We start from the raw sequence: 23,717 nt of genomic DNA on the forward strand, positions 1-23,717 counted from the left end.
ACACCTGACCCACCGATATTCCAGATATAGCATGTCTCACATCTGGAGAAGCCATGTCAGGAGAGTTCTTGTCCAGATGTCCGTTTTGTTAGAATGGTTGTATGTAGGCTCAAGATGAAACAAGGTTTCTGATGATCCCAATGTCTCTACTGCCATTAACAGTGAGAAGAGGAAACGGTATACATTTTATACATCAACACTTGGTATCATGGTGTTTGTTTGTTGTTTTTTTTTTTTTTAATAAATACATTGTTCACTATAGACACGATCCTGTAGCTCTTGTAGTGAAAAGTCTTGTGCTGTGTGACCTCCAGCAGCAGCTCCTTGGTGGTGTTCACCATCACATAGTCACTATCACATGACTTCAGTAATGGTGACTCAAGACTCAAGTTGACTACACATTGATCTGGTGATGGTGAAACTTGAGTCTGAACCTGGCTTTAGGATCAGTTACAGGTCAGCTGAGATGAAGAGATAAATGTTCTCCATCCTGCTATATCTTGGTAGCCATTATTGATTCAATTTCAATTTGGGAATTCTGATGTACACTGCCTGGATGATTCATCCCCCACACCTCCCTTTTACCACCGCCCTCAATTTCACTCAAAAACACTTTTGAAAACCACCTTTCAGCTCGAAGAATGTGAAGAATCATTTGCACTGCTGTCTGTTGGCACATCAAGTGAAAGCTTTGGACCTCCATCATTTTCACCGATGCTCTGTTAAACCAGTTTATGGTATTGATATATCGTAAAATTAACTTCAATTTGTTAGCAGGTATTCAGTATCTTGCTCAAGGACACTTCAGTAGGCTGAATTATAATTGCAGTTACAGCTGAGAACTTCCATCTGAAGACTGGTATGGTTTATACATTAAAAGTCCAGACATAAACCTCCAACGACCAGCAACAGAAGAAGACTCAGGCTTGGGGCTCTTTGCGGCTTCATTCCACAGTCTGTTGCTTCTATTACTGAAGGTGTCAGACTTCGAGTTATAGTTGAGCTGCTTGCACTTATCTCAGTCACAGAGGCACCTTTTGTTGTTGCAGCTACCGTAGAAGTCGCTGTAGTCCCTCCGACATCTCCAGCATTTTTTTCTACCGTAGGCCCAACAGGAGCTCCATCTTTAGGGGACTGCTGATCTGAGACATCCCTGTCAGCTGTCTTATACCACTGGCACTGGAAGTCTCTTTTCCAGATCTCAGCTGGGTCTGGCTCTGCTGCTTTAGCATCTGTGTCTGGCTGATCTGTGGCTGTCGCTGCCTCTGGCTGAGTGGGAGGAAAATAATGTTGTTATTGTCAAACGTTTTCACATGAAATATTAAAATATTCAAAATAATCAAGCAAGATTAAATAATGTTGCAAAATTTCCATAGTGCTCTGCATCATTGTGCTTATTGTTTTGCAAATTTTAATGACACATGAATGTTGCAAAAGCCCAACCAGATATTTCAGAAAATCATGAGTGGTACCTGCTTGAAATCCCTCTCTTTTGTCTCTCAGCAGTTGTTTTCTTATTTTGTCTTATGCTGTCTCATCACAAAGGATTCCCTAGACAAATTGACCTTCTACTGTAAATTTCTTCATTTCATAGTCAAGCCTGAATGTCCTGATAGGCCTAATAATTCTTTTTAAACTTGTCACATTGAGAAAAGCTGAAAACTCTGGATGTGACTTTTGTCATGGTGAGCATATGCGTTTTGAATTAGCTGTCAAATAGTCGATTAACAACTCAAGTAGCACATGATTTAACCCGACATGTTTGGTAATCATCCTGTATGCATGCTTTTTTCTGTGAATACTGCAATTTTCTATCTGGGTCCCAGATTCTGAAAGCCTTATTTGTGCATAGGTTTCTGAACCTTTTACTAAGAGAATTGAAGTTGTTATACAAGATTATACTAGCAGAGAGAACCCATTATATCTTTGAATGCGTCCGTACCCTTGAGCTAACATTGATTAAAATATATATTTTCAAGTCAACTGTGCATTTCAGGGCTTTTGGAGACTTGAATTTGGCCCAATGAAGTGTCTTGAACAATTTTATGTTTGGAGGAGAGCGGTTTTATTACTTTACGATGGACAGTTGCTGTCCACTCATGTTATGATTATTTAATGTGTTTAGTGAAAATGAGGATATTGCAACTGAGGATAATTCCTGCTAATATTGCCAATTACATTGCCATTATAATGCCATCCAAATTTTTAGCATTTGTATATTTATTTCAAAACAGTACAGCTGATAGAATGGTCACTGATGTTTTGAATATGCATTAAGTACTGCTCTCAGAACAAGAGTCAGGAACTGGTTCCATCTCAGAGACCATTTTAATCTTGGATATCAGAATCTTAACACCTGCCAGGTTTACTATTTCCATTATCTTTGACAGCACTGCTAATAAAGTGCAAAACAGCAATGCCAAATTTAAGCATCTCTGCAGTCATTAAGGAATCAGGCCACAAAGAAAACTGGTCAGGGATTAGCGAGGGAATAAATCCAGAAATTTTATAGATACATAGAAGTGTTGGTGTCTATAGAAACTTATCAATTAATATTTATTCTAGAATATATTCTGCATGTCTCGCAGTTTGCCGTTGCTTTGCACTCTGAGAAAAGCTGGACTAAATGAGAGACTGGACATCTAATTCATTGCATCAAACAAGACTTAGGAAGTGATTGGGAAGGTTATGTTCCATATCAGCTACCTGCAATCATACAAACAATAATTATCTTGTACGTTCTCTTACTTTCTCCACCTCTTCAGTGGAGGGCAGGAGGTGAAGGTAGGCAGAGCTCTCTAGGTTTTGACGGACACATCGGCCTTTTCCCTGGCAGAGGGATGCTGAGCAGAGTCGAGCTGCCATGGTTACATTCATAGTGTAGGGTCCCAGCACATTGCGGATGAACTCTGCCAGGTCCTGGCACTCTCTCTAGGAATGGTGCAAACACATACTTTCATATAAACAACAATTAAAATGGTTTTGATATGGAGGCTTTTATTCAAGAAAATAAAATTGAATCATTAGCTGAATGCTGAAAATGTTGGATAAACTTATTGAAGCACGTATGAAGGTTGCACTGTGAGGTGTGTGGTTGTGTACCTCTGTCTTAGTCTCACTTCTCTCCCATATTACAACTCCAGCTGTTCCCATGGCAGCACTCTCTCCGATGGTGCTGATCAGGTCTGTCTGGAGGAAGATGGCACACAAACTGTGAAAGAGTCTCTCATCTTGGATCAGAGACTTGTTTTACCCTTGTTTTCCAGGGAAGCGCAAGATGTTTCTTGAAGTTACTCTTGATGTTTGTTTCTATGATCCTGTATCCTGTTTTTTTTTTTACCCTGAACCTCAAAATCATGCATACGCAAATCAGCAAGAAAAACACATTTAAGCTTTTCAGTTCATCTCTGTCCAAATAAAACTTCAAAATAAGAAGCCAGCCTATAATCACTGCCGAAATAGTACATATGCTCTTTACATCCCTTGTTCTCTCCCTTCTGTTCTTCATCTTTCCAACATTTTTGTTTGGACATTTGTTGGTGTAACCAAAAGAAGTATTACCTGTGACAGGAAAGTATTGGTTGACGCATAAACACTCTTGACCAGTGGAAACACAGGGAGATCAAATGCTGTTCCACCCAGAGTGGATACTCGCATTGCTTCTCTGATTAAACTGGACAAATAGAGCCTTGCGCCTGATGTTCCACCCTACATGAAAGGGTCAGATTTGACACATTTATACGACAGAATAAGTGCAAAACATTCATCCCTTAGCTGAATTACCTCCAGACTGAGTTATATTAGTATTAAGGAGTAAAATAGCAGTAAACTCAGAGGCACATTTTATATTTGAAGATTTAAGGATTCACAAATAAATGAGAAGAGGAAGTATAATGAAAATAATTGCCTTCAGTGATTGTTACCACTTATGGGGTTCAATTACATTAATGAAACTTAAACACGCTCGTTATTTTTACTATATTGGTTTGATTTGCAGGGACAGAACACATTAATAAACATTCCTGTTACTGTGCCAGGTTAGCCAACGCCTATTTTTCATTTCTAGACCCTGGACAGATGTATGTGTCACCCTTGAAATAGGAATCTGATCGGTTTTATTATTGCTGAAGTGATTTATTTCTTGGTGGTTTTCCCTTGACGTTTTGTTTGGTTTTAAATACAATTTCATTTATATCCAGATATGTGTTTCTGCTCTCAACCACAGCGAGGGCTCAGCCAGCCCATTTTAACAAATATAAACTGTCCCTGTGATACTTGCAAGCAAGGCATTAATTATATGTGTTTGTTGCCTGAGATTCAACCCATCTCTTTTTAAATTTGTAATCATTATCATTATGATCTGGGTGCCATGGTGGGTTTCCTCTGGTTTCCTCCCACAGTCCAAAAACATACGGGAAAAATTGCCCCAAATGAATGAGTGAATGATTGTCTGTATATGTGACCCTGCGATTGATTGGCGACCAGTCCTGCCCGATGACAGCTAGGATAAGTCCCAGCGACCCTGAGTGCAGGATAAGCGGGGGACGATAGTTTTGTCAAACTTGACTTTTGTCAAACTTGTCTAACATCTTATGATTATTTTTTTTCTACATATTTGGCTTTATTTCATTTACTAATACATTAATGTGATATTGAACATCTGGGGCCTGAACATTATGGTACACTATACCAAAACACTACTAAGCCAAAGTGCAATCTAACAAAAGAATCATAATTCACCTGCAGCTTCTCCATGGTAAGTAGAGGGTAAAGGGCGGAGCACCGTTTCCAGAGCCAAACTAGATCATCGTTGAGGGCCATTTCTGAAGCCAGGCACTGGCCGGTGAAATTGGCCAAAATGGTTTGAGCAGGGTCCCCATTGTTGCAGCTGGGGTAAGGAGAGACACCCCATAATGCTTTGGGCCTTAGCCTTTTAATCTCCCGCAGAGTTTCCATCATGACTGACTGGGCTGCTGCCTCAAAATCCACCTGTGAGAAGACCAATAAATCACCCTTCAATCCTCCCAGACACTTTCTGTTTTTCATCCACAGTGCAGTTCAGTCTCTGTGGCAGCAGTAATTTTCCAAATAAGCCCTCTTGAACATGGTAACAGAAAATCAGATTATACCTGGGTGTTCTCAAAATAAATTTCAAGTTTCAGTTCTTGTGTATCTGAGAGCAGGGCCTCAGTTGTTTCCTTGTTTTTGTGACAGAAGCTTCTGTACAGGTGTCCTGGACTCCACATTGAATATGGTGTTTTGGGCATGCGAATTATACCAATCTATCATTTTAGGGAATGGATGCCAGTTTAGAAAAGGTAATTTATTATGTTTATGTAGGTTATTTGAGACTCATGTGGGAAATGGTGTGACATATGCTTGTTCAAACTAATAGAAAATGAAAAAGAAGATATGTTCTTGCTTGACTACTTTGCACAATGATTACTTGTTTTTTTTTGCAGTATGTTTTAATGACAGTAAATTGGCAATCCAACTAAAATATTTGGAATATCTGCCAGTTTATCAATATTTAATCACATACATCATCACCAGCCTGAGAAAATGGATACGTAACTCACACATTTACAATATTACAAATTTAAAACTGCTTTTTAAAAGTAACTTCACTGTACTGTGATAGCTGTCATTTTCATAGTTTGGGGTAGTAAATCAATTTCTCGACCTATTGCTGTAATATCAGTGAATGGGGAATATTGGACAACAATATAGGGTTTACAAGATTGCGGCCTGACATTAAGCGCTTTGTGATGACAAATATTTCTTGAAAACTAGATAGAACCATATGTAATGTTAAAGGGACTTCTTTTTAAATTTCCAACAGTGATTGATAACAATAATAATAATAATAATTTATCCTTCATTATCCCTGTGGGGAAATTCATTCTCTGCAACCATGAGCAGTAGGCTGCTGTCCACCAGCGCCAGGGGAGCAGTTAGGGGTTCAGTGTCTTGCTCAACAACACTTAGACAGGAGCCGGGAATCGAACTCGTTCGGTTCCAAAGACAATTGCTCTACTTCCTGCGCCACGTCACCCCCAAAGGTAATGGATATGGTCATTATAATCATCCTGTTATTGGATTCAACTTCACCAACCAAATTAATAACCTCCATCATATTGAATTCAAAATTATCTCAATCCATCAGTGCAGTGTTAGGAAATCAACCATTTCAACAGACTTTATTTTAATATTTGCCTTTTTTTCAATTTGTCTTGATCAGGTGTAACAGAAAGAGGTTATTTGTTTTCTGACTCAGATGCTTGGATATTTTATTTGAGATGATCATGTTAAGACTCAGCTAGTTTGATTTTTAATAAGACTTCTTGTGTTCCTCAGCTACTGCTTTGGCATAGGCCAAATATCCAATCTGCTTCAGTACTGCTTGTTCATTTCCCCCTCCTCAATCTGGCACTGTGGCGGTTCTTTAAAGGTGCTCACATCACAACATTGGCAGGTCTTTACACTATGAGAAATTGACTCTGGTTCAAAACCTCAAATCAGAGGTTTTTACGCCGGATGGATGCTCTGAGTTATCACATCTATGTTATAGTACAGAAATGACATTTGCATTTTATTGGCAGCAAAGCTTTCCCCTCGACCATAGTTATGGAACTGTTTCCCTTTTTCTTTCAGAAATACTTCTAGATATTTCTCTGTTTTAAAGGAGCTTGACAACTTTTTCCCCTAAATAAATTAGATGTTATGTAAGTGTGTGCATATGCACGTGAGTCTTTGTGTTTGTGCGTGTGTGTATATATGTGGGAGTGTGTATGAGCGTGTAGTTTTTGACGAACTTCACTATCAACATACGCCATTTAGCTTCTCATAAAAACTGACATGTATGACGATGGCTGACAGTATCATTAGCTGACCTGCAGTTGTCAACCCAACATCGCATCAATTAAACAGCTTTAAAATTCATCAGCCCATTCCCAATACCAACCCTGGTAAAAGGTCACAGCCTGTCCTCACCTGTGACCACCTCTCTACCTCCTCTGGCGTCCAGTTAGGAAAGAAAGTCTTTAGTAGGTTTCTGGATGCCTCCAGATACACAGCCTGCCTTTCTCTGTTTCTCAGCCATTGGGGGGCCCATTTGGCCCAGCGCAGCACTCCTAGCCCAAGGTATCTGGGGGCGGGTAACGCAGCCTCGAGGTCCTGCTGTGTTTTCTGAAGGTGGCTGTCGAGCCGTGTGTGTTGTGGCAGCCCCCCATTTATACGAGTGTCTCTGTCCACAAAATATGGGTAGTTTCCCAGTGTGTCCTCATAAAAGACCATCACACGGCCCTCTTTTTCCATCCCAAAAGATCCAAGATCTGGCCTCATTGAGCAGGAGGAATCAGGGATGCCCCAGAAGATGATAAAAGGCTGTCCAGAGAGGAGGGGGGGGCGAGCCGGCCGTGGTGGTCCCGCTGTACTCAAGTCAGCAAAGGCAGCAAGTAGTAGGAAAAGGAGGGGCAGCAAAACCGGGGGCTGGTTTTGAATGATGGCAGAGGAAAAATTTGCTGCTAGTATTTGAGTTTTGAGTGTCACTTTGAGGTCTGGATGCAACTGCGGGCTGGTCCACGCCATTAGAGCGGCCACCTGTCTGGCTATCACTCCTTCAGGCCCTTCACATTCCTAAGAGTCATAGAGAAAATAAATTGCACCAGGATATTATTAAACGAGCATGGGGAATCAGAAAAGCAAATCTCAAAACCTTTTGTCAAAGAGAGATAATTGGTTTTCTTCTTCAGGAGCTTCTTTGAATAACCAGCCGTTTTTCAGCTATGGCTCATTGTCACTGCACAATTTCTTTATTTGAGTCCTTAATGTCAATGTTCTGAGCAGCGTTAACAAAATCAATGACAGCTGCTTTCAACTTAATAAAGCTGAGGAATGTAGCTGTTTTTACATTAAACTTGTAAAAGAGATACAAATTAAAAAAACCAATGTCTGTCTGCAGCATTTCGGTTCTAAACCTTCATCAGGCTAAACATTTGTGACAAAGAGAAGCCATCTGTGAAGAAGCACTGGAGCATAGCAGTCACTCTGAAAAATGATTAATAGGGTACAAACATGATTGATGATTGAGACAATACCTTCTTTGGAGCTCTAAATCCCTGGCGTTTTGTTTTCATTCTTTGGGTACAGTTCTTGTAAAGTGGCATGTTGAACTTCTAAATTGGTTTGTCTCATCTGACCTTTGACCTCTGCGTGGGTAGATTTTGTGCAAGAGTCCCCCCAAGTCTCCCCAAGCACAATTAATCAGCTTTCATGATTAAACTGTTATGTGTCTTAAGTGGGAAGTTAAGTCTGTTTAATGGGAGACGGTACTATAACTTCCTGCAGAAAAGAGGATTGCATCTGTTCTCTTGTTTTTTTGCACGATAGGAGAGGGTTATATCCAAATGTAAAGACTTGAACTTCAATCGTCTATCAGTTAAGTTCATCAGTTATGCCTCCCATCGCAAAAATCCAAACCAGCCTTTATGCTGACAACTTCCTTTCAGTTTTCTGTTTTTGGAAGGTAGTTGAGGATGGTTGAGAGACCTTTCCCTGTGGATTTTGAACAAGGCAAGCAGCAACTTGAGAAAAATCTACCAGCAGGTTAATACATCCATAATTCAACAGCCAAACATCAGTGGTGAGAGGAAGAATGAAAGACAGCCACTTTCAAGATGATTTGTGAAGCCTTATTGTTGATGCCACCATGTCTCATACACAACCTTAGCTCAAAATGATGGAAAAGATTCACATTCAGTGAAATATTGACAAGGAAGAAGGGGTTTCATTTAAAGTGATGGATAATAAACTATATGGCGCCATGGTGTATTTGGGATGTGTCACATGTAAGCAGCAGCAATGTGAAAGAAAAATTGCCTGAAATGTTGCTCCATGGCCACTAAAAATGCTGGATTCTAATTGGCTGAATTAACTGGAAGTGATTTGCATCCTGGAAGTCTATTACAATCACTGAATCACTATAATGCAGCCACTGAAAATAACTTTTTATACATGTTTTTTTTTTTTGTTATTATGGCAGTTTGGCTCTTCTGTCACCTGAATTGTGATTTTAATGTTTCTTCACTGTTGAATGTAAAAGGTCGTTCATCAAATGTTTTGTAAGTCTATTACATCAGTCTCTATACCCTTGCCCTTCCCTCTATTTATAGTCATTTAAAACCTTCTGTGTCCCTTTCAGGAAGTAGCATTCAGATTTGCTCCTTTCACTCTCATAAATGTGAAAAATCTCATACTAGGCAGGCAGGAATTAAGTGCCAGTAATTAAAGAGAAAAGAAGCAAAGACCTTTTTTGTCCCATTCGGTTATACATGCAGCACAGCATCTGTGACATTTGACCACTACATTTAATCCATCATGGATGAACCAAGAGTAGAAGGCAGCAACTGATCAGCACTAGGGCAGTAGTTAGGGGTTCAGTGTCTTGCTCAACAACACTTTGATTCCAACAACTACTCTAACCCCCCCTGTGCTATGCTGCCCCATAAATAAAATATGTTTAACATTCAGGACTTTTATTATTATGTATGAGTCAAATTTTTTTTTTTTTTAACTCATATGGAATGATGATAGTGGAATTTATCAGAGAGGAACTCAAAGATTTAAATGAATAAAGGTTTATATAGGTTTTATTGTGCACAAAGGTTGAAAGAAATGATTGGAAAAAGCTCCTTCCAATAATTTGGTTTAATAACGCTGTGTGAAAAAAGCAAAAGTCTCTAAATTCGCTTTGTCTGAACCAAATCACACTGAAAATGCTCCATGAGATTTTCCAGTAATAGATACTATTCTTTTCATTTCAGATAACTGAGCTTCCCCCTGAAAATGTTTGTAGTCTCACACTTTTAATTCCACTGAAATGGCAGGATGACATTATTGTTACTCAAAGATACTACTCATTTGGGATATTTGTCTGTTATTCAGCCCAAAATCTCCTCTTGCTTTTCACTTGGATTGAGATCAGCTGCATGTCAAGGCTGCAGAATATGATTTATATCTCTTAAAGGCTAAAGCTGTTTGTTGTTGAGTATATTGTACTCTTGCTGTTAATGAGTTTTGCTCCCCTTTTTATGCATCACATCATCGGCCATAATTTATTCGTGTTCCACTATTTTATATTTCATATTGCCCTTACATGTTTTTGCTCTATGAATTATTTCAAGAGCCAACCTTCTAGATTTTTTCTCCAAAAAGTCACATGAATTTTTTTCTTTCAGATTATTTATGTAGTCAGACAGGATGATGACGCTAACTGAATCCTAGGTGTGTGGCATGACTGACTTAATCGGACAGTCGCACACTTTACCTATACCATTGTAAATCTCTGACAGGACAAGCTATTGCACTGGAGGCAAGAAAAACAAAACATAATTAATTTTGCACAATAGAATTACAAAATGAAAATTTGTTCACAACCCAGGGTTAGAATGAAAACAATACATACAAATGTAATATAAAATATTGATTAATGTTTTGTTCTTCGTTGAACCATCTTTAAAAAACGACTTTGTTACCATTGTCAAAGGTTGGTTTTGCTGTTGTGTGGGAAAGGTTCAGGCATCAGGCGGTCCAACCTAATTGCCAAAGCCATGTGTGCTGAAACACGTGCTGAGAGAAGCTTGTATTATCTTGCTGGAAGCAGTAATGCCCCTGTGAGGGAGATTGTCTATAATGCAGCAAAGAGAGGTTCTGAAACAATACAAGTGGTATCACAGAAATGCAAAAAGCTAATATCATAGGCAGTATCCCCACTCTTATTACTGTAAATGCGAGCTTTATAACTTTGCATTTTTAACTTGACAACCTGCATTGTTACCCTTTTCTTTAGCTGGGTGAACACAAGGTTCAGGCAAGATGAATGCTGTTGTGGTACAAGTTGGATTTTGACACACATTGTGTGTTTCCGCACACAAGTAATATTACTGTTTAGAGAATCTGGTCGGTCAAAGTTGAAGTTCATTTTCATATAATGAATGATCCACGTGGAACTATTTTGAATGTTTGATGAGTTTTGTAATGGCTTGTTCTACCTCTTCCATGAAATACATTGATCACACAAAATTCATTATATATTCATTATTTACAAAATAAAAATAACCAATGAATTTGACTCAGCAAATTCATAGATGTAACATTCATAGATGTAACACACACACACACATATATGTATTGTACATATATGTGTGTGTGTGTGTGTGTGTGTGTATGTGTGTGTATAGACTATTAACATAATTACACAGATATATATCACAAGAAGAGGTTTTATATATAAATGTATATAGAATAGAATAGAATAGAATAGAATACATGTAATGTCACAAATAACTCCATGTGTACTAATAAGCCACTAAAAAGGGGAAATGGTGTGCTATGAGAAAAGCTTAGTCAAGACAAAATCCTGTTGATTCATGCACCATTAAATCTCAACTAAGCCTTTTGAAAGGAGCGAAGATAAACCTTTTCAGCCTACACAAATATCGAAAGATATTTACAAGAGCTTTAAAAAAAGGGAAAATCCTATTCACTTTCTGAACTTATATCTTGCATAACCATAAAACAACCACCCAAACATACTTTGCACACACTATGTTTTCTCAATTGTTATTTCTGCCCCTGAACTGACTGTGAAATGTCAGCATCGTTTTAAGAAAAGCAAGTTTTATCTGGAGCTCGGTTTACATCTTATTAAAAATGCATGAGCCAAAACAATAACGGATATACATATAAGCCAAATTTATCTATCTATCTATCTATCTATCTATCTATCTATCTATCTATCTGTCTATCTATCTATCTGTCTATCTATCTATCTATCTATCTATCTATCTATCTATCTATCTATCTATCTATCTATCTATCTATCTATCTATCTATCTATCTATCTATCTATCTATCTATCCGAATTGTACAATGTGACATGGTTGATCTGTCTTTAAGGTGTGATTCATGAGTAAATACAAATTTGTGAGTAAATACAAATATAATTCGTTAGTCGTTCTATTAAATATATGATAAGTAATATTTCAAATGCTGACCAGGGAATGTTTAAAAAACCCAGGTCCACTTGGTTGCAGGAGCTGCAGCCTAACCTGGCTGTCATTGGCCGAGAGATTTGGATTTACCTTGGACCGATCGCACTTTGAGCTCAGGGCCACATATAGAGACATACTGCGCAACCTTTTACTCACTCATTCACACGTCCTGACAATTAAAAGTTTCCAGTGAACCTCCTGCATGGTTGTGGGACTGTAAGAGGAACCTAGTGAACCAATAGGAAACCCACACAGACACAGGTAGAACATGCAAACTCCACACAGAAAGGCCTTCTGTCGGGATTGAAACAGGGACCACTTATCCACTATGCTTACCATACTGTAAATCTTCCACAAACTAGTGCAAACATAGCAATGGAGGCAAACCACATAAATACATTTACTGTTACCTCAGTTAGTAAGTGATGTACAGAATAATCATTCTATGATGGCAATTCAGCCCCAGTGTCACAGTGAAGGGAGACATTGTAATAACAGCCAACAGATGAATGCTACATTCCTCTGGTTGTGAGCACCATGATTAAATGCGCACTGTGAGCCAGTGGAAGTGTTGCTGATGTAAGGTTGACAGACAGAGTAATCACTGCTGCATATTTTCAGCCGCCAAACATATTAATGTTCTGATCACTATCATGTCCAGTGCCAGTGCTTTGTGCCGTTTGGTCTCAGATGTGATGCCTCTCTAATGAGATCTTACACTACCAAGATCCCAGTGCAGTCTAATCTGCATTGTTTAATTAATTCACTGTCATTCAGAGTTTTGAAGATATATATTCTCCATCGTTAGCTTTCCCTTCAATTTCATCTCTCATTAAAACACTCTGAAGTCATCCTCCTTACTTTTATCAATGTTTCTTCTCCAGAGCTGTTTCAAGGGCTGCAATGATGGATAAATATTATCTTTTCCAAGAACCTGTCTGAATTTTTCTGTTCAATTCTTACAGAAGGTTATGATTCTTGGAAGTTTCCTTTGCCTACTACTTACTGGGTGCATCCTGTCTGCATAAGAACACTTTAGAATATTACCCTAGGGTTTCCCTTTCTGACATTTGCCTATGATCTACAGATTACAAAGAAAGGTGTTAAAAGTGGGGAAACTTCACTTCTGTGACTGATTCAGGGATTGATTCTGGGATCTGGGTTTTTATGGGGGGGAGATAGTAGTTTCTTTGCTCTTAATAGCCTTGTACCCCGTCTCGTACCTTTTTTTGTTATCCACTTACATTTTCAACATAGATCAACAATGTATTAAACTTCTTTCTGAACTATTGCTATGATAAATTCCCTTTGGGTACCTGGGTCCAAATTGTGTTTGGTCTTGGTTGAGCTCTTAGACCCTTATTCAGTATTGCTTAGTATCGCAAGATGCAAAGTATATAAAGTATGTAAAGTTTGATATAAAGTTAAGTTGATTTATACTTTTGTGTTGTCTCAAGATGAAGCCAGTGATATGGGTATTCATAAGTCAAGTGTGTTCCTGTGGCAGTTATAGAGCAGAAACAATAACTATATATGGAACTAGAGTTAAGGTCCTTTCAGCACTTATAGGACAAACTGAGCTGATGGTCTGGTGGAAGAAAAACTGAGCAATATTACATTTGCTGAAATCACAGCACAAAAAGCTCAAACACCAGGACATAGTATGGAAATTTCAAAATAGAAAATGTTAAAGATTAAGTTTAAGAGGCACAGACAGAGCTGGATTTCTGCATCTAAAAATGGACCATATCACTGCTGAATGTTTGCATTCAGTTTAAATAAAGTAGCTCACACAGAAATGAAAACTTAGTTGCTTTCATTATAAAGCTGATAGATGGTATGGTGAATTTCTTTTAGCAGGCAATATTCTCCCATGAGCTTTGGTAGGAGTCGGTAGTCACTTTTTTAACAGGGGCAAGCGGACTGCCATCAAAAGTGATGGCAGCTCAGAGCTATCCAGTCAAGCTATTGTTAGATCAATGGATTTGCTGCTAACTACAACCAGGTGTTGAAACTAATTCTATAATAAATGACATCCTAACTGAGTGCTTATATCTACTTTAAATAGCGATAATGTTTTTTGGAAAATACCAGTACAGCTTTGAATACATATCTATTGCATCCCGTAGTGACATTTCTGTAAAATTTTTTGTTCTCTAAATTGAAAGTGACACAGGTTTGCCACCTTAAATAAGTACCGGATGTGCCAAGAGCAGCTAAATAATCTCCCCGTTCACCCACTTTATAAGCTACTAATACTAAGGGGATCAAAGGTCACAGAATGTCCAGCAGGAATCACTCAGTAAATGAACATGGGAGAGAGGTGTCGCACTGTTTGACTGCTTCTCCTTCAGACAATATATTTTTTTTCTTTAAAGATAGCTCACTTATTGATGGTTCATTAATCTGAACAGCAGTGGAAAATAGCTGATAATACATTTATGAACTTTATGTACCCTCAGCAAATGTTTTTGGTTGTTTTTCCTTCTTGGTATTACTTTAAGCTTCAACTCCACAACATTGTTTTTTGTTTTTTTTTGGGAGGGGGTTCTTCATACTTGAATTTCACTCTATATCTATTCTCTAGATCACTCTGTATCTTTTGCGGTTTGTTTATGTTTTAAGGATTTTGTGATCCATGAGAAGAGTGCCTAATGAAACCGACCAAACAAAAATTAGTAACTTGATATAAAATATGGGTCAATAATGATAAGTGTGCAGTATTTCTACCTACAAGATCTGTCTTAATAAATTATGAGTATTTGTCAACCTCTGTTTCTACATTTTCCTTCAATTGTAATTAAAAATAATAGTTTTTCATTAGCATGGAATTACCCTTTTCTTAGAGACTTATTTTACTGAACGAGAAATAATCTGATATTAAAACACTGAAAAATGAAAGTGTTAGGTCTAAATGTAATGAGTTTTTCATGTATCTCTCTAGTTATTCCAAGTTATCTGGATGCTAATCTGTTACTAACATTTTCCTTTCCCCCATTACTTATTATATCGTCATAAAGTATGTATGTAATCCCTGAGTGCATGGTTACCGCTAGAAGTGAATGGAAGACGTGATAACTGGTTAATCTGTCCAGACAAAGCCTCTGGTCTGTGTTTACTTGTCTGTCTGGGCTGAAGCTGATCCTGAGCCCACCGCCTCCACAGCTTACACCAAATTAGACATTATCATGGTTACTGTCTAAAGAGCTTTTACATGTTTTATCATTTTATTAGGATTTAAGAGGGAAAAACTAATTAAATGCCCTCCAGCCAAGAAGAGATTACTGAATTTCATTGCTTTAACATTTTAATTTCTCAGTGCGGTTCCTTTGGTCCTCTCGCACTTCATTCATCTCTTCTTGTCTCCTAGGCCACCACGCTGTGACAATTATACAAGTAGGGAAGTCCTTTATCGTAACCTGCTGGGTCTCTGATGTGACCCTGCAACAATCAATCAGCAAAAAAGATGTTATATTGGAGCAGAAATACGGTCATTGGATATTATTGTTAGAAACCCCTAGCTGACATTTTCTTTCACTGACAATGATGGCTTTTTAACTGTTGCTACAGCAGATTTTCTTCCCTTGTTCATTTACGACAGCATTCTTCCCTTGTTCATTTACGACATCAACTTTGTCATGTTCTTTTAGTGGGTCACGATGGCAAAGTCATTTTCTATGAGGCCACGTCGTGTTCTGACGAGGCTGTTCGCTGTCAAGTGGAGAAAAATGCTGGTAGGATCCAATCAGGATGTGAGCTTAGCGCCGTCCATGCATCACTCCAATCTGATGTAGCCATGTCGACACGCGACTGTGATTGAACGTAGACAAGAAGCCATTACAGTCCCACATAAGCTTTACGTTCTCTGCACCCGCTGACAATTTATCACATTCAACATTCCTTTTTGCTTTATTCCTGAGCAGTGTTTGTGCCTGTGTGTGTGTGTGTTTGTCTGTATGTATGCTGGTCTGTGCGTATATTTTTGATTTTTTTTTTTTTTACTTTTTAATCTATTTGAAGGCCTTCAGTACAAATTTGTGACTCGTTAAGAATGCTGATAACTGAAAAACGCAATACTTTTCAGAATCCATCACAAAAGCCTTTCTCAGCGCAAAGATGCTATTATATTGGAACATTGATTAAACAAACCAACAACTAAGCCCAAACACGCACACATACTCAAACCAAAAATAATAATCTTTGCTGTTGTATGCATGTGAATCAAATGTTTTTTGTTGGATTCTGATGTCACGAACTACAGCAGATCAAATTTTTCACATGTAAATTTTAAAGTTTATCTCCAACTGACTTCTGCTGAATGTGTTAATGTATCTGTGAAAAGGTAAATTGTTGCAGATAAAACCATCTCCTGATAAGGGTCTGCTTGCACTGACATACTAATATAGTATATCTTGTGTCACCTGCTTGAGTAGTAAATTAAAAAAAAAAAAAAAAGGAATCCAAACGGAAAGACATTCTAGATCCACGGCCGAGTCCAACTGTTTCCTATTTGATCAGGAAAGCTGGTGTTTTGAGCCACAACAAATGAAAGGAGTTATTTTTTTGTTCAATAGTGCTTGGACTTCATTTTGACATAACGGAGTACAAAGCAATATTTAGTATTTTTCAATCTCTGGTGTGTCACAACATCAACCGAAGATGTATAAACATTTATAAAAATTGCAGATATTGAATCCTTATTTGTTGCTTTTATCACCTGCAGGAAAAAAAGTTTCATTGAGTGACTTTGTGAAAGAATCATAAATATATATATATATATATATATATATATATATATATATATATATTTTTTTTTTTTATTTTTTTTTTTTTTTTTTACAAAATCAATCACCCGTGTTCATTCCATTTGTGTTGGTCTTGGTCTGTGGAAAGTTTACACGAACAAACTTGATGACAATGCATCTTTCAATCGAACATTTGAATATTCAGTAATTCAAGTTAAAGGCTTAAATTAAATCAGGACTTGTTAAATCATATATTTTCTGGAGGAAAGATGAAGAGCAAAATAAATGTCTCAATGAAATTATGACCATAATATTTATAAAATTATCAGTACAACTTCACCATATGTTCACCAATTATTACTGTTCATAATAATTAATTATTTGTATTATATATATATATATATATACACATATGTATTTAAGATAAAATATCTCATTTTAGGCCAAACCTTACCAAACGAAAGGGTTAAAAACCCTAAACGCATTTAGGACATCTCTTTTTGAGTTTTGATATGTAATTGTAAAAGCAAATATCTTGCTCAGTCAGGGAACAACTTAGAAGGTTATATTTCACAAAATTTCACATTGCTTTATTGATAACCTGTAGTAACTGTCTCTGTTTTCGATACTGATACTCATTATGGATATTTTCAGACATATTCTCACTTATCTAACTTATAAAGATGGACTTAAAAAACAAAATTTTGAACAAAGCTATAAGTAAACACTTTATTATTTCCCCTCTATACTTATCAAGAGCTTGTCAAACTTACCGAGGCCGAGGTCTTTCGCTCCTCACAGTCTGATCATCGCCGCAGCTCCAATAATTTATCTTTCTTCAGTGGGATTCTTTACTCTTCCCTTTAAAAAATTCAAGGAGTCCTGCAGAGTTTGCGATGGCATGGATAAGCTGTCAGTGTGTTCCAGCCAGGAGAAGGAACATCCGGAAGAGCAAGAGGGAGCAGTGGAGGGGGTTGGAGGGGGTTGGATGAAAAGACAGAAATAGAGGAGAGAATTTATAAAACTGATATAAGTTGACAGAAAAAACGGAATTAAAGCAGAATGGGAATGAAAGGAAGGTGAAGCTGGAGAGAGAGATGGGGAAGTGAGAAGGTGTTGAAAGTCTTTGCAAGAGATCGAAAGATGCGTGGGCTAGGCAGGAAAGTGTGTGTGTGTGTGTGTGTGTGTGTGTGTGCGTGCATGCATGAATGCGTGCGTGCGTGTGTGTGTGTGTGTGTGTGTGTGTGTGTGTGTGTGTGTGTGTGTGTGCGTGTGTGTGAGTGCGAGACCTCACACTTGGAGCCAGCCTAAGCTTCCTTGCTGCATGAAGGTAAGCGGGGTCAGCGTTAACCACGGTGGCTCACATGACCAACAACGCGGACTTTAATCCCATAATCCTCTGCTCTTCCACTGCTTCTCTTGTCTAAACAAACACCTGCTGCAAAGGATCACACCTGTGCTCCTCTTCCTCATCCTGCTTTCTTTTCCCTTCACCTCTCCTCATCTTCTTTTCCCCGGTCACCTTTCATTTCTGTCCTCCCTTATTTTTCAACAAGCTGTCATGTTCTTATTTCCTCGTCCCTTCTCTTTATCCTCTTCCTGCTTCTTCTCTCACAAATCCCTCTCTCACTAATCTCTTTTCTTCTTCCGTTCTTTTCATTTCCCTGTTTCCACTTATTCATCTTCTGTCCCTCTTCTCTCATCAATCATGCTCATCATATCCTCAGTAATGTCTTTCCTCCCTGGTTTGATGTATCTCTCACTCCTCTCACACATTAATAAAGTTTGCAATTTTTCACTGTAGTAGAGAAATCAAGACAATATGATACCACCTAATTAGAAAATACTCATCTTTTTGTTCCAGCACAACAGCATACAACAGTGGAATTACGGTGCAATGTTAGGTTCAGACTTCTTCCATATTAAAGCCTCTAACAGGTCTCTGAAAATTAAGCTGGACTGTTATGACTCCTCATCCTGGAAGTGCTTTAAACACTTATTCTATCATACATGTCTATTTAGTTTTTGTTAAGTTTGCCATTTTAATTGTTTTTTTTTCAAAGAAGGCCCTCTGCCTTTTTCAGTAAAGGAAATGTGCTGAGTATCCTTGTGATGCTAAAAACTGCAGAAAATTACATGTAAGAGACATTTAATGGTTAATCCATGGTTAATCCATGTTATCATGGTAACTGGGTTTCCTTTCTTTCCTTGAGGAGGCAAAACAAATAACTACCACCCTCTCATACTACCAGGGATGATGCAAAGAGCCCTTCACTTTTAAACTATATCATTGCCCTACAAATAAATGTACTTAAAATCCAAATCAGAGACCACCAGATGCAGGATCGAGAACAGGAGGAAGACACCAACAAACGAAAGAACATCGTCATACCATATTTTACCATATGGTGTTTCGGAGAAACTCCGAAGAGAACAAACATCGTATACCAGCACATTTCAAACCCCATAACACCCTGGGGCAAAAACTAGAGCGCCCCAAAGACAAAACACCCAGGCACAAGATGGAGAATGTGGTGTGTGGTGGCACTTGCACTGATGATTGTGATGACAAACGGATGGCCCAACACAGGTGAGCCACCATTTCGGGACAAGACTGCGCGGTCCACCTACACCTGAAGGACAAGAACCATTCGTTTGAAGACAGCAATGTCCGTACTCTGGCCAGAGAAAACAGATGGTTTGAGAGTTGAGTAAAAGAAGCCATCTTTGTCAATACAGACAAACCATCTTTGAACAGAGGAAGGGGACTCAGGCTCAACCTTTCACAAATGTACAACGCCGAACTGGGATTAATACCAAGATGAATTTCCACACACGAACCAGGCCCATCTGCAACCTCCAAACAACCAGGAAAGACCCACCACCAGAACCAGCCCCATATCAATTCCAATCCATTTACACAACAAGCCACCATAACCTAGACCTGCCCAAAAACCTGGCAGTTTTATTCGGAAACTCCCCACAGGTCATTAGAACTGAAAATCCCTCTCGGATGAGGCGTGAAACATTGTCAAGTGAAGATATTCAAGTCGAGTTGCCAAGACAAGAGGATTTTGACAATAAATGTACTTCTATAACTATAAATATTCTGCAGTCAGAGTCGAGGGGCTACTGGAGCCGAGCTCAGCTGTCATTGGTTGAGAGGTGGGGGTTCTCCCCGGACTGGTCCCCAGCCCATCACAGGGCCACATTTCTAGACAAACAACCATTCACTCTCTCATTCCCACAATTTAGGGTTTCCAGTCTATCTACTGCATGTTTTTGGATTGCAGGTGGAAACCAGAGAACCCAAAGGATACCCATGCAGACACAGGGAGAACATACAAACTCTACACAGAGAGGTCCCCCCGTCAGGATCGAACCAGGGACGTTCTAGCTTCTTACCTATGAGCTGGAGAGGCTGACCACTGCAGTTGCAAATGTTGCAGTTGAGACAAGGACATGGTCTAAAATATAAAATGTCATCTTGGTAGTCTGCACAGCAAACTAGAGGGAAAATGTTTGTTAGTATGAGCTGAATTTTTCTTTTAAAGATGTTCATGCATTTTTTTCTTGAAAGAATGTAAATTGAGTGTATTATGATCAGAAACATATGATTCATTAACCACACATTTTTCTTTGAACCACACAAAATAGGGCTATTTTTTTAGCTTTATTTCAGTTTTTGGAAATATTATGTTGTCACATCTCATTTATATAAATATACAAATGGCCTTATTGAGAGTTATAAAAGGATATGCCAAATTTTGTTCATTGCCACCTGCCGCATTAACCATCCATGACATTAATGACGTTAACAAATTACACATCCACAATCTATGTGCCTCAATTTTACCTCAAATTGTTTTTTGTGGCTTTGTCTTTTGCTTTATTGTTCCTGGGCTTTTTCATTTGCCTCACATATTACCAGGCAGTCATTTATTTGTCTCCATAACTTTCACATTCCATCTCTTCCCTATAAGTTGCATGTCATTTTTTTCCATTACAGCTGCCACTGCACACAATAGGTAATAACCTGGTCAAAGAATCGCACCTGTGCTCTCATCTTTTCTACAAATCTCCTTTTCACATAAACTGTGATTTCTGATTTTTTCTTTTTTTTTCAATAGCCACCCAGGATTCTCTTTGACTGAATGTAACATTTCATGGTTTTTGCATATATATTGTCTCTTTTATTTGCATTTTTTCTGTGCCTGGTGACTGGCAGAAGTTAATATCTATCGGCTTATCTTTTTGTTAAGTGCAGTAGCGCATTCACCACAGTATCTGCATAATACTCATGGGTAATTTTTCCTCACTGAGGTCTCCCGCTCTAAAAATACATGCATAAAACCACTAAAGGAAGTTCATGGTAAAAGCATCCACCTCACGCCAAGATGCAATACATTGCATGAATACTTCATCTCTGTTGTACACCTGAGTTTACAGACCGGTTGTTTTCTCTTTTTTCTGTGAGAGTTCTTGTTCGTGTTGCATTTTAGTCAAGGTTATTTCTTTGCTTACCTTTGTTCTATTGGTTCAAATGAACGTATATCTGTTTCTTGGTTGAATATCCTAAAGGAGATGCAATGCATTCAAAGGGCTTCCTTCCTTTACAACTGATAACCCCTCTGATTTTTTTTTTAAAAAACAGTTTAAAACAGTTTTTCCAGTTTGAGAAAAACTGATGGAGGGGCTGCCTTGATCATGGGCAGGCATGAGGAATCTTGATCATGTTTAGGTCTTGACAAATAACAAACAGAGAATCAAATTTGACGAGATTCTCCAATATATAATACAAATGCATTTTTATAAACTAGTAAGTTGTGTGGTTATGTGCCCTTATCGTGGTAGAGGGCTTTGTGTGTCTCAGTGATCCTAACAGGTCCCAGGTGAGAGACCAGACAAACCGTGGCTCAGAAGACCACCCATGATGACTAAAGAATTTGGACACAGTTTTCCCCTGCCTAGACACGGGTTACCAGTACCCCCCCAGAGCCAGGCCCAGGGGCAGGGCTTGATGGCGAGCGCCTGGTGGCTCGAACTGCACTCATGGGGCTTGCCAGGCATAGCCCAAAGGGATGACATGGATCCCTCTTCCCCTGGGCTCACCACCCATAGGTAGGGCCAAGGGGGTCCCACGCAGTGTGAGCTGCGTAGTGGCCAGAGCAGGGTACTTGGTGGTCAGACCCTCAGCTACAGAAGCTGGCTCTAGGGACATAGAATGTCACCTCTCTGGTGGGGAAGGAGTCCAAGCTGGTGGCTGAGAGATTCTGAATAGATATAGTCGGACTCACCTTGATGCACCACGTAAGGTCTGGAACGGCGGCTGGACTCTTTTTTACTCTGAAGTTGCCCCCCTGTGAGAGGCGCTGGGTGGGTGTGGGCATATTGATTGCCCCCCATTTTGGCACCTGGATGTTGAAGTTCAATCTGGTGGACGAGAGGGTAGCCTCCCTTCACCTTCTGGTTTGGTGGCCACAGGATCTAGCCAAAGGGGCTGAAATTAGTTTTCGCCGCAGGGTGGCCGGACTCTCCCTTAGAGATAGGGGGAGAAGTTCGGCCAGAGTAGAGTCGCTGCTCCTCTGCATAGAGAGGAGTCAGATGGGGTTGCTCGGGCATCTGGTCCGGATGCCTCCTGGACACCTCCCGAGGGGGGGTCCATTTGGGAGGAGGCCACGAGGAGGACCCAGGACACGCTGAAGAGACTATGTCTCAAGGCTACCCTGGGAATGCCTTGGGATCCCCCCCAGAAGACCATGGACCATGTGGTTAGGAGAGAGGGAAGTCTGGGCCTCCCTGCTCTGGCTGCTTCCCCACGACCCGACTTCAGATGATGGATAGATGGATGTTTTAACAACTAGTTGTACATTAAATCCATTCAACATGTTGATGCTTAGAGAAAATAAAGTGAGGAAATGTAATAATGGCGTGAAAAGTATTTTTGCAGAACCTGATGATGTCACTGTGATTTTGACAGTTGATCCCTAGAATATTAGATTTCAGTGATATCCTTATATGGCTATTTTTTGTGAACCTTATTGTACTTTTCAATTTTTGTGTTATAACCGTGACATTTTCTCTTATCCATCTAAATTTAGATAGTTCACACAATAGTCCATGAGGTTATTGTTCCATGATCTAACCGAAGTCCACAAATTCCTGTGGTAAAGCTTCAAGAGATTAAGATAGACAGAAGGTCACAGTGACCTTAACCTTTTACTGTGAAAATCAAGTCACGTTTTCCAAGTTGATTACTTTTGTCAGATTTGATGATGTTCTAAAGGGGTAATGAGAGATCACATTCACAAGAATCCAAAATTAATATGGCTTTGGCCATATTATTTGGCCATTTCTTAAAAAACATACATTGACACATAGACCAATAAACAACCAAATAGAAATGGTTAATTCTGCCCTCAGTGTCATTTACATAATTTATTATACAAGGGAAGGATTCAAATGTCAACTCACATATCCATCCATCTTCTACCGCTTATCCTGCACTCAGGTTTGTGGGGGATGCTGGAGCCAATCCCAGCTGTCATTGGACAAGAGGCAGAGCACACCCTGGACTGGTCACCATACAATCACAGGGCTACATACAAAGACAGACAACATTCACTCACTCACTCATTTTTTCCAATTTTTCCAAATAACCTGCTGCATGTTTTGCAAACTCCATACAGAAAGATCCCCTTGTCAGAATGAAGCCGGGAGTCCTTCATGCTGTGAGGCCTAAGCGCTGACCACTGTGCCACTGTGCAGCCCCAAGTCAAATATCTTATTTTCCAAATCTTTTTCCTTATATAAAAGATAATCTCCTACTATTCAGAATAGTGTGTGTACAGAAAAAAGTTACATTAAAGATTGAAGTATTGAGAAAAAGCTGTGAGAGGAAGGCTCCGGCAATTAAAAC

At 39.1% G+C, this 23,717-nt stretch overlaps 1 protein-coding gene across 1 annotated transcript; it reads right to left on the reverse strand.

The window, feature by feature from the left end:
• Window positions 1–274: 274 nt before the first annotated feature.
• Window positions 275–18,051, reverse strand: LOC147227235 (hyaluronidase-1). The gene is made up of 7 exons (XM_086159552.1): window positions 17,572–18,051; window positions 6,994–7,638; window positions 4,741–4,989; window positions 3,562–3,708; window positions 3,103–3,189; window positions 2,749–2,931; window positions 275–1,269 (listed from the first exon to the last, which is right to left on the reverse strand). The coding sequence occupies exons 2-7, from the start codon at window positions 7,588–7,590 to the stop codon at window positions 874–876; spliced, it is 1,659 nt and encodes a 552-aa protein (XP_086015678.1). The 5' UTR covers window positions 7,591–7,638; window positions 17,572–18,051; the 3' UTR covers window positions 275–873.
• Between the last annotated feature and the right edge of the window lie 5,666 nt (window positions 18,052–23,717).

The sequence above is a fragment of the Fistularia commersonii genome, chromosome 14 (genome assembly GCF_037954325.1).
Source record: "Fistularia commersonii isolate RoL2024-O1a breed Wild chromosome 14, RoL_Fcom_v1.0, whole genome shotgun sequence".
Lineage (NCBI taxonomy): Eukaryota > Metazoa > Chordata > Actinopteri > Syngnathiformes > Fistulariidae > Fistularia > Fistularia commersonii.

Excerpts from the sequence above, each read along its gene's own strand:
- LOC147227235 (XM_086159552.1), bottom strand. The coding sequence starts at position 7,590 with ATGGCGTGGACCAGCCCGCAGTTGCATCCAGACCTCAAAGTGACACTC. Across the intron at positions 3,709-4,740 it reads TTACCATGGAGAAGCTGCAG|GGTGGAACATCAGGCGCAAG; the intron begins GTGAATTATGAT and ends CCTTTCATGTAG. Across the intron at positions 1,270-2,748 it reads CCACTGAAGAGGTGGAGAAA|CCAGAGGCAGCGACAGCCAC; the intron begins GTAAGAGAACGT and ends CCTCCCACTCAG.